Source organism: Octopus sinensis, linkage group LG18, assembly GCF_006345805.1.
Source record: "Octopus sinensis linkage group LG18, ASM634580v1, whole genome shotgun sequence".
NCBI classification, from domain to species: Eukaryota; Metazoa; Mollusca; class Cephalopoda; order Octopoda; family Octopodidae; genus Octopus; species Octopus sinensis.
Genome location: NC_043014.1, coordinates 34,436,305 through 34,448,528, shown reverse-complemented (window position 1 = coordinate 34,448,528; position 12,224 = coordinate 34,436,305). Strand labels below are relative to the sequence as shown.

Sequence of the window (12,224 nt, the reverse complement as noted above, 5' to 3'; positions counted from 1 at the left end):
AATATGTGTCCAACTTTAATCTTTTTATTATGGATGTTTCATATAACCTTATAAGTCTTTTGCGTTGAGTTCCTAATTCAAATAGATCATTAACCATTCCTGTCTCATCAGAGTGAAGGGATCTTCTCACACTTTTGCAATATTTGACATAACTGTTATAACTCATAAAATAGTGGGTATGAGAATGGAGTTAGTAAATCATTTTTAATATTTCATTTAGAATTGTTTCATCATTATTCAACATAAATCTATTTTACATAATACTATCATGGACAAGAAGTTGGAACAAAGAACCAACGTGTAATTTTTTTTATTAAACTTGGGAAGTCTGCTACAGAGACATTGAGCATGCTTCAGCAAACTTACAGCAACAAGGGGTCATACAAAATGTTTCAAGGGGTACAGGTGCTTCAAAAGCGGAAGACATTCCATGAGCAACACTCCTGGAAATGTGGAAAAAATTCATCAGCTTGTGCATGAGAATCGTCAGAGGACATTCAACAATGTTTTGAAGCATTTGGTGAAAAGTGTCTGGATCTGTGGAGCATGAAGAATTGGATTCTTCACAATGACAATGTACCATCACAGAGCTCCCCTCATCAGTTTCTTGCCAAAAAACATGGGATCACTTCCACACCCACCATAAATTAAGTACAGTGGAACACTGGGGTTGATATAATCAACTTTTTGGGGAGGATTCTAGTTGATTATATCAACCCCAAAAATTTCAGGCCTTGTGCCTATAGTAGAATGGATTATTGTTGTTGTTGTTATTGTTATTATTATTATTATTATTATTAGGCAGCAAGCTGGCAGAATTGTTAGCATGCTAGGCAACATGCTTAGTAATATTACATCTCTGTCTTTACGTTCTAAGTTCAAATTCTGCCAAGGTCGACTTTGCCTTTCATCCTTTCGGGGTCGATAAATTAAAGTACCAGTGAAACACTGGGATCGATGTAATCAACTAGTACCCTCCCACAAAATTTCAGGCCTTGTGCCAATAAGAAAGGCTTATTATTATTATATTTTCATCTGCCAAGTATCTGGCCAGGTAATAAGAGGGCCACCCAATAACTGCACAGTGCTGACATTCTGCCAAGACTTCCCAAACCCTAGATTATGTTGCAGACTGCCTAAAAGGTGGACCTCTCAGATTCCCGAAGACAAGAGTTACTGTTTGCAATGGATAAGGGCAGGTATTCCGATTGAATGGGCTGGCAGTGGTCCATCTGGCAAAAAAGAATGATAATCTGGAAAGGACTAAGTGATTAAAATATTGTGTGTGTGTGCATGTAACATCTCAAATACAATATTATATCTAACATTATTTGTGCAATGCATTATTGGATGCAATGGTTATATGTGTGTGTGTGTGTACATAGTTACAAAGTATATTTCTCAATATATATATAACATATAATATATATTGTACCTGTGTGTGTATGCAGGTGTGCATCTGTGTAAAAATGCCTATATGATTAAGAAGGTTGCTTCCTGCTACATATATATGGTTTTGATCCTACTGCACAGCCCTTTGGATAAATGCCTTCTATAAGCATAGGTTGACCAACAACTTGTAAATGAAATCTGATAAGCACAAACTGAACTGAAGCCAGTCATTGTGTGTGTGTGTGTGTGTGCGCGTGCGTGCGTGTCTTTGCACCAGTGTTGCTTGGGAAGTAGTAATGTTTATGTCCTGCATAAACAAATAAGTCCAGTAGCTCAGCAGTTTTACAAGCAAAAACACGGGTTAAAGTACAGTGCTTGAGAAGAAGGAAAGATTAGCAGGAAGGATATTTGCATTGGTTACAATGATGAGAGTTCCTGCTGATCCAATCAATGAAACAGTCTGCTCAAGAAATTAATGAGCAAGTGGTTGAGCACTCCAAGTAGTTCTCAGGAAGATTCAGCATGACACAGAATGTGACAAGGCAGGCCCTTTGAAATATCAATACTACTCGTTTTTACCAGCTGAGCGGATTGGAGCAATGTGAAATAAAGTGCATTGCTGAAGGATACAACACACCTCTAGGAAACCAACTCACAACCTTCTGATCATAGGTCAAGTACTGCGAATGCTGTAACTAATAAGCCATGCAGTATCAGGCTGTAGAATACTGCCTCAAAAAACCACATGGACAAAAAAAGACATAAAAATAATGATGATGATGATTATATAAATTTTTTTTTACTATTGTTTTCCTCTTTTGTTTCTCCTTCTCCCTTAAGTGCAGTGATATTCATTAATGAGGCTATTGTACAAGATGAAAGTCAACAGTAAACAATAGTAACCTTGTTAGAATTAATGTTTTCACAAATTAGCTAACTGTGGCTAGTTGATGATTTAAAATGTCTTTGTTGAGCCAAGAATATTAAAAACAAAGGCTTTTCACAAGTACAATTATTTTGGGTGAGAAAAATAAAAAAAAAAAGAAAAAAATTAGAGGAAAAAATTTTAATGTTTTTCACTGTATGATGGCAGTGTCAGTAGACTGCAGGACAAAATGCTTTTTTTTTTTTACTGTTGAATTGCAAAAATCAATAGACAGCTGTACAAAATGTTTTGCAACATTTATTCACACTCCTTTTACATTCCAAGTTTAAGTGCACAATGGGGTTGACTCTCATCCTTCTGGGGTCAATAAAATAAGTTCCAATCTAGTTCTGGAGACGATGATTTAATCAACTATATAAACTTTCCCTAGAATGTGAAACCTCATGCCTATGTTAGAAATCATTATCATTATATTATTATTAGAGGTGTGAGCTGGCAGAATTGTTAGCTTTTTAGACAAAATGCTTAGTAGTATTTCTTCTAATTCATTACATTTGAGTTCAAATGCTGCCATGATTAACTTCACCTCTCATCTTTTCAGGGTTGATAAAACAAGTAGCAACTGAGTAAATAAGGTCAATGAAATTGACTTCCTTGTGTCGCGCTGCAGTGACCCCATCACTCATGCAGCACTGTAGCAACCCCATTGCTTATGCAGTGTCACAGCAATCCTGTCACTCATATGGTGCTACAGCAACCCCCTCATGCATACAGGGCTACAGTAATCCCATCACTCAAATATTTTTAGTTAAATTAACCTTCACTATGATGTAATGAAAATTTAGTGCTTTTTTTAATACATGGTTCGCAGGCCTAGCAAGACACTTTAACATCAGTACATAGTCTTTGGATGTCCTTAACTGATTCACTATTGCAAATTTACATCTAGGCATCAAATTGCATCACTCTTTCCAAGCTGAGAAGTCTACAAACATGATGAGTATGTTTATACCTTAGAAAACAAAATTGTTTAATGAACAATAAATAGTCTTGCTAGACATTTGGGGCTCCTCATTGGAGTCCAATTAGTGTCCATCAGGGCTGTTCACTGGAGCACAATTTAACTTCTTATGTTGAGTTAGAAGACAAACATTTATTCTAGACAACAGAATGACTGGATGACCATAGGGCCAAAAAGAAGATATGATTGTAATATTTAATATTTGTAAACTTTATCCCACTGGAAGTACTATAAAGAAATTGAACTTCTGAGGATACTGTTGATTTCTTACACTGGATATCAGGATCTTGTAATTACTGTGTCCCTTGGAAGGACATGAACTCACCACCACAGTGTTCTTTCCACTTTTATCAATGAACTGCAACTTCCCAGTTTTACCATTCAGAGTTAATAAGTTAGAATTTTCTTCTTTCATGGATAGAAGGCAATATCAGGATATGAACTACAAACCCTTCAGTCCTTCAGTTTGTAGTCCAGTACTATTGACAAAACCTGAAGGTATAGGCATGGTCATGATATTAAGATGTTTGCTTTGCAATCACATGGTTCTGGATTCAATCCCACTGTGTAGAATTTTGGGCAAGTGTTTTGTACCACAATCTTGAATCAACCAAAGCCTTCTGAGTGAAATCGGGAGATGAAAAATGAGCAGAAGACTGTTGAACTGAACCTGTTCTTCAAGGGTAGCTCTAATCCACCATCCAATTTAAGAGTACCACCTTTGGTGCATCTTGCAGATTCCACTTTGTTGCAAGCATTCAGATCAGTTCTATGGTTTGAGGCTAACTTGATAATACCGTGTGCTGCTACCCAACTTTCTACTGCAGCAAGCCATCAATCATTGCTTATCCATCCAAACAACAGTCTCTGAATACTTGCAAAAAGGTGATGGCCATTAGCCTTCCTGCTTTGATTAAAGCTTGAAAACAAACACACACAGATGGAATACAATTTCAACAGCTTTCAAAGATTTTGAATTAATACTGAGAGAAAATTACAAGAGACTGGAAAAACAAAAGGCTAAGCAGTCTAAAGAAATATTCTTGCCTGTGTGAGGATATATCTCCGGTTTGCCTTGCTAATTTCGATGAGATTTGCATTAATATAATCTCCACAACCATTATTGACATCTAATATTATACGACTGTGATCATCTAAAAAAGAAAAACAAAAAATACAGATATATTATTAATAAAAAAAAATAAGCAGAAACAAAAGAAACTTGTAAAAAGAACCTGTTCTATTAATTCAAGCCTTTCTCTATTATTTTCCTAATGAAATATTCCAGAGCTCTGATGTCAGGATTTATGGACACATATACCCTGACATCATGTATTACTGCATTTCCATTTCTGCTCAACACTTTCATGGCCACATTTCTATTCAAAAACAAAGCCTATGTTTCAATTAATTTTGATAGTAATCAAGAACTTGGAGGGGTTAAACCCCAAATTTTTCATTTTTAATCTAGTTCAGTGGTTCCCAAACTTTTTCAAGCTACCACCCCTTTGGCACCTAGGCTACATTCCTTGTATTCCTGCCCCCTCCTGCTTCCCCATCACCTCCTCGAACAAACCATTTTCTGCAACAAATTCAAAACAGCAGTATTTCACAAATAAAACTTAACCTAACTAACCCATCATTTTGCTTGCTTTTACATCCATTGTCCCCTTTTGGCTACATCATTATCACCCCACTTTTCCTTAACTCACCTGAGACCATCCCTGCTTCTGATAGAAAATTCACATTTTTAAAATTATCTAAATGGAAACCTTCCATCAAAATTTTCTGTTAATTTCTGTTCCAAACACCAGATTAATAATGGTAAAGTTCTTCTGCTAAGTTCTTCATTATTTAAAAAATTTATTTGAAATAAATGCAATGCATTTCAATAGAACCCATTCTTGACAATTTTTCTAATGAAATATTCTGGGGGTCAGAAGTAAGGGGCTATAAAACATACATTGCTACATTTTCACTTATGTTAAGGGTGCAATGCAAAGCTTGTGTTGTGGATCAAACAAGGTTAAATATCATTAAACTAGATTCTAGTAGATCACTGAAGCAAAACAGAATAACCTAATCATACCATCCATCAGGCATTTGCCATATTCTGAACGCCTTACTTCCCTGGGCATGGATACACTGAAACACAGATGTCTGGCAGCTGATTTGGCAGACACCCATAAAATTATTAACCATCTTACTAACAATAACTCTGAGCACCTTTTCAAACTCCACCTGTCTAACACTCGTGGACATGTTTACAAAGTCAGAAAACAGCACTGCTCCAATGACTTTCGGAAACATTTTTTCACGCTAAGAGTTGCTGAAGTATGGAACAAACTGCCGGCATCAGTTGTTAGTTGTCGGAGCACTGCATCCTTCAAAACTTCTGTGCTTCCTGAGATTCGCCAACACTACACCTGATTTTCTCCCCTCCATACACATGCAAGCATGTATCTGACTCATACACTGTTCATTTCCCAGACATTTGTACATTACTGCATATGCTTTATATGCACTTTTTGACAAGTTGTGGTGCACCTGAGTACTGTATACAATAATTTCATTATTATTATTATTATTATTATTATATATCCAGAGGAATAATGAATCTCAAACCAGGATGTTCATCTTACTGGAACAAATTAAGGCTAACTTGCTGATTGACCGTACCTGTTTTGCTGAATATAGTTTACACACCCCACTATGCTTCCTATAAATTCTCCCATTACAATAATTTGATAAAGAAACAGGACTTCCTTCTTTTTCAATATCATTATACAGACGTGGTTGTGTGATTGAGTTTTCATAATCACTGTTTCAGGATCGGTCCCATTGCACCTTGAGCAACTGTCTTGCCTTGTAAATTTTGGTAACCTGAAAGTGTGTGGAAGTCATGAGTGTGTGTGTGTGTATGTGCACGTGTGTGTTGAGAGAGAGAGAGAGAGAGTGTGTGTGTGTGTGTGTGCACGTGTGTGTGTTGAGAGAGAGAGAGTGTGTGTGTGTGTGTGCGTGTGTGTGAATCTTGGTATCTGTCTATGTTGGCACCCCTATAAACAGAGCAGTATTGCTTATGTTCCTTAGTATTTCAGTAACTGCAAAATGATAAATACCAGACTTAAAATAAGAACTGGGGCCAATATAATCCACTAGATCCTTAAAGGCAATGCTCGAGTATGTCAAAACTCAAATGACTAAAATAAGTAGGGGCAGGCGTGGCTGTGTCATAAAGAAGCTTGCTTCCCAACCACATGGTTCTAGGTTCAATCCCACTGCATGGCACCTTGAGCAAGTGTCTTCTACTTGAGCTTTGGGTTGACCAAAGTATTATGAGTGGATTTCGTACACAGAAACTGAAGGAAGCTTCTCATGTATGTATGTATGTATCACGGCATATCCTACACCAGCTTCACATAACCAGCCCCAGCCCATTCAACGTAGCTTGGATCGTAGGGTGACCTGCTGTGCTTGAGGAGACCTACTGAGTCAAGTACATCAACATCAAAATAAATATCAAATGGAAATTGTAGTTGTGATACCCGTGCCGGTGGCACGTAGAAAGCACCATCCGAACATGGTTGATGCCAGCGCCGCCTTGACTGGCTTCCGTGCCGGTGGCACGTAAAAAGCACCAACTGATCGTGGCCATTACCACCCTCCTCTGGCCCCATGTGCTCGTGGCACATAAAAAACACCCACTACACTCATGGAGTGGTTGGCGTTAGGAAGGGCATCCAGCTGTAGAAACACTGCCAGATCAGACTTCCCAGACTCCCGTCGAACCATCTAATCCACGATAGCATGGAAAACGGACATTAAACGATGAAGATGATGATACACACATATACATACATATATATATACACATATATACATACACACATACGTACACACACACATATATACACACACACATATATATATATATACAAACATATATATATCCCTTTAGCATTTAATCCAGCCATATCTACCTCAAATATTCTACCTGTTTTATGTTAAAACTGTCCAGATCCAACCTCTCATACCTACCCTACAATGTCATTCTCAACATAGAGAAATACATTATTGAAATCTTGAAGCTACAAAATAATATGTGATTAATTCAAAGCAATGTGTATAAATAAATCAGAACACTAAACGGATACATATATATATATATATATATATATATGATAGATAGATAGAGAAAGAGATAGACAGACAGATATAGATATATACACACACATATACACATAAATACATAGGCGGTTCGTGGCTAAGATTACAAAATATTCAATAATTATAGAATTGTGGTAGTTAAAGGTTTTAAAGATAGTAATTATGAGTTGATGAAGAACAACAACAGCAGCAAAAATCATGTCAAGTGCAACTGCAGCAGCCTTGTGCTGAATAACTGCAGCAATCAAATCAAACACAATTCACCACCCAAATCCAGTACAACTGCACTATCCATATCCTATACAACACATTATTTATATCCAGATATTCATGCCTGTACAACTGCAGCTGTCATATACTGTATGATGTGATAATGGAGCTGGGGAAGCAGTTTCAAACAAGGCTGTGTAATCAGCATCAGAGAGTCAGAGTCAAGCAATTATTGGACTGCTGGAGTCAGAGTCAACTCCAACAAAGTGGAAATTCTAATGCATTACATTGCTATTTATAATTTCACAGATGCTATTTCATTTTATGCAATGAAAACAATCAAATCAAATTTAAGGCCTTTTAATAAGGCAAAATCTGGTGGAAGCAATCCTGGTTCTCAGGAGAAAAAAAAATGTTAGAAAATCTATTTTCTTCTCTACTCAATAGATACAAAATACAAAATGCCTCCTTAATAAATTTCATACAGATAAACTTTTCAATCTTTTACAATATAATTTCTATTTCATTTAATCTAATCTTTCCTGTTAAATTCACTTAAATTTTATATTTATTTTAATTCTGAAAAGGAGAGGTTACATATCTAATTGAGTTCATTTCTTTTAAAGTAGCCATTTGTTAAATTGCTAAGCTGTTCTGTCTTATAGTTTTAACTTTGATGTACACCATATTTTATGAATGGTAGGCTATGTTCCAGATGTTCTTTTATAGTATTCTTGTAATTTATTTCTTTAACCCTTTTGATACCAATCCAGCTGAAACCGGCTCTGGCTCTGTAGTACAAATGCCTTGTTTTCATAAGTTTTGAATTAAAATCTTCCACCAAACCTTAGTCACAGTTTATGTTCCTAACACTAGCAGAATGATAGATAAATTTAATTTACTAAATTCTTTGTTATCATCATCATCATTTAGCGTCCGTTTTCCATGCTAGCATGGGTTGGACGGTTCTACTGGGGTCTGTGAAGCCAGAAGGCTTCATCAGGCCCAGTCAAATCTGGCAGTGTTTCTACGGCTGGATGCCCTTCCTAACGCCAACCACTCCGTGAGTGTAGTGGGTGCTTTTTACGTGCCACCCGCACTGGTGCCAGACAGAGCTGGCAAACGGCCACGAACGGATGGTGCTTTTTATGTGCCACCGGCACGAGGGCCAGGCGAGGCTGGCAACGGACACGAAACGGGGCGGTGCTGGCAACGGTCGCGAAACGGAAAGTTCTCTTACATGCCACCGGCACTGGTAACACATCTGCAATTTCCATTGATCGATTTCGATTCTGATCGTCACTTGCCTCAACGGGTCTTCACAAGCAGAGTTTTGACATGCCACCGGCACTGGTAGCACATCCGCAATTTCCATTGATCGATTTCGATTCTGATCCTCACTTGCCTCATCACGTCTTCACAAGTAGAGTTTTGTGTCCCAAGAAGGGAAGGTATGCATACGTAGGCTGGCTCCATCCCATGTAGAAGGCCACGGGTTATGGACTCACTTGTCCTGCCGGGTCTTCTCGCGCACAGCACACTTCCAGAGGTCTCGGTCTCTAGTCATTTCCTCAGTGAGACCTAAAGTTTGAAGGTCGTGCTTCACCACCCGTCCCAGGTTTTCCTGGGTCTGCCTCTTCCACAGGTTCCCTCAACCGCTAGGGTGTGGGCTTTTTCACACAACTATCTTCATCCATTCTCGCCACATGACCATACCAGCGCAAACGTCTCTCTTGCACACCACAACTGATGCTTCTTACGTCCAGCTTTTCTCTCAAGGTACTTACACTCTGCCGAGTGTGAGTACTGGCATTACACACATCGGAGCATACTGGCTTCATTTCTAGCGAGCTTACGCATATCCTCAGCAGTCACGGCCCATGTTTCACTGCCATGTAGCATGGCTGTTCGTACACACGCATCATACAGTCTGCCTTTCACTCTGTGCGAGAGGCCTTTTGTCACCAGTAGAGATAAGAGCTCTCTGAACTTTGCCCAAGCTATTCTCTACTCTAGCAGTTACACTTTCAGCACACCCGCCCCCGCTGCTGACTTGGTCACCTAGGTAACGGAAACTATCAACTATTTCTAGTTTTTCTCCCTGGAAAGTGACGGAAGTTGGTCTCAGAGCATTTTCAGTGTTTATTGTTCCTGAGCATCTGCCACATACAAAAACCATCTTCCTAGTTAGCCTTCCTTTGACATTGCTGCATCTCTTATGTGTCCATAGCTTACACTTGGTGCATCTTATAGAGTTTCTACCTACACCTTTTCTACAGATCGAGCAGGGCCATCTACCTGAAGGTGTTTGTGATTTGTCTACCTTCCTACTGATTACGACTTTGGTTTTAGCTAGATTGACTCTGAGGCCCTTCGATTCTAATCCTTGTTTCCACACCTGAAACTTCTCCTCCAGTTCTGATAGCGACTCAGCAATTAGAGCAAGGTCATCAGCATAGAGGAGCTCCCAAGGGCATCCTGTCTTGAATTCCTCCGTTATTGCCTGGAGGACTATGATAAATAGGAGGGGGCTGAGTACTGAGCCTTGGTGGACTCCTACCTCTACCCGGAATTCTTCACTGTACACATTTCCAACCCTCACCCTACTAGCGGCGTCCCTGTACATGGCCCGCACAGCTCTCACTACCCATTCATCTATCCCTAGTTTCCTCATTGCCCACCAGATAAGGGATCGGGGGACCCTGTCGAAGGCTTTCTCCATGTCAACAAAAGCCAGGTACAGGGGCTTATCTTTGGCTAGGTATTTCTCCTGCAGCTGCCTTACCAGGAATATAGCATCAGTAGTACTTTTCCCTGGCACAAACCCAAACTGCATCTCATCTAAACTACTCTCTCTCTAATTAGTTGGGCTATGACCCTCTCCGTAACCTTCATCACCTGGTCCAACAGCTTGATACCTCTGTAGTTATTTGTATCTAGGGCATCACCTTTACCTTTGTAGCAGTTGACTATTATACTGCTACACCAGTCATTGGGTATGACCCCTTTGTGTATCACCTGATTAACTATACGGGTGACTAGGCTATAGCCGACACTACCAGACATTTTGAGCATCTCTGCAGTGATTCCTGATGGGCCTGGGGCTTTCCCTGTCTTCATGCTTCTAATTGCCTTAGCTACCACGGAACTATCAACTCGGATAGCTGGTCCCTCTGTTGGGTCAACATTCGGCAGACTCTCTTTATCCCATTCATTTTCTTCATTCAGCAACTTTTCATAGTGGGATCTCCAAACCTCTCTCTTTGCATCCTCATTTAGCGCAAGTGAACCATCTTCCATGCGAACACACTTCTCTCCTACCACATCACGATTCTCTCTCACACACTGTCTTGCAACACGAAACACCTCCAGTCTTTGGTCCTCACGGCGCAGAACATTGGCAATTTTTTCTTATCTGCTTCCCCTCTGGCTAAATAAACCTGTCTCCTAGCTTCTCTTTTGGCAGTCTGATACAATCCCCTGCTACCCCCATTTTTCCAGACCTTCCAAGCCTGTCTCTTTTCTCTAATAGCCCTGTCTACAATATTGTTCCACCACCACGTTATTCTAGGTCGAGAGGGGACTTTGCACCAGCCACAGATCTGGTCAGTGGCTCTCAGCAGGTTGTCCCTTAGAAACGTCCAGCTGTCTTCTACCCCCTGTGATGCTCTATCCCCTTCTACTTCGTCAGAGGCTTCAAGTAATATGTCCCTAAATCTCTGTCCATTTGCAGGATCTTTAAGTTTCCAGATCCTTCTTCTCCATATTTGTCGTCTTCTGGTTGTCCTCCTAGTCCTGATCCTAAAGTCACTAACTACCAGTCTATGTTGTGGGGTACATTCTTCACCTGGGAAGGTTTTGGCATTTATAAGCAGCCATCTCTCCCTTTGCCTTGTAAGGATGTAGTCAATTTGGCTGGTATGTTGGCCCGATTGGTAAGTGACTAGGTGGCTGGTAGGTTTCCTGAAGTTAGTGTTGCAAATCATAAGATTATTTGCATCGCAGAACTCCAGCAGCCTGGTTCCCTCCTCGTTGCGGGAGCCATAGCCATAGCCTCCATGTACGCTATGGAAGCCCCCAGCATGTCGTCCAACGTGACCATTGAAGTCACCAGCCACAAAGATAAGGTCTCTGTCGTTCGTCAACGAGGTAGTCTGCAGTAGAGTGTCATAGAATCGGTCTTTCTGTCCATCGGGTAGCCCCGACTGAGGAGCATAGGCTGATATAATGGTTGCTAAACTATGATGAAGCACTAATCTAATCTTAAGTATTCTGTCACATACTCTGATTACCTCATATTTTAAGTAATTGATAGAAATACAGAGCATCTCAACAGAAATACAGTAATGAAAGGGTTAAAGACTTTATTTTATAAGATTTACAAAAGTCTTTTTTTTTTTTTTGTTTCTTTGATAGTTTTCTCTTATGCTCAATTGTTTATAACTTCTTTAATAAATAATATTTGTTTCAAATTTTGGCACAAGGCCAGCAGTTTCGCGGAAGTGACAAATTGATTACATTGGCCCCAGTGCTCAACTGGTGTTTATT

At 39.5% G+C, this 12,224-nt stretch overlaps 1 protein-coding gene across 4 annotated transcripts in view; it reads right to left on the bottom strand.

Annotated features, from left to right (window-relative positions):
* Nucleotides 1-12,224, bottom strand: part of LOC115221558 (tyrosine-protein phosphatase non-receptor type 1) — a 111,245-nt gene that overhangs the window by 34,499 nt on the left and 64,522 nt on the right. For all 4 annotated transcript variants that reach the window (XM_036510872.1, XM_036510871.1, XM_029791760.2 and 1 more), the window contains exon 3: nt 4,347-4,453. In XM_036510872.1, the coding sequence (XP_036366765.1) occupies nt 4,347-4,453 (107 nt within the window). The remainder of the gene's footprint in view (nt 1-4,346; nt 4,454-12,224) is intronic.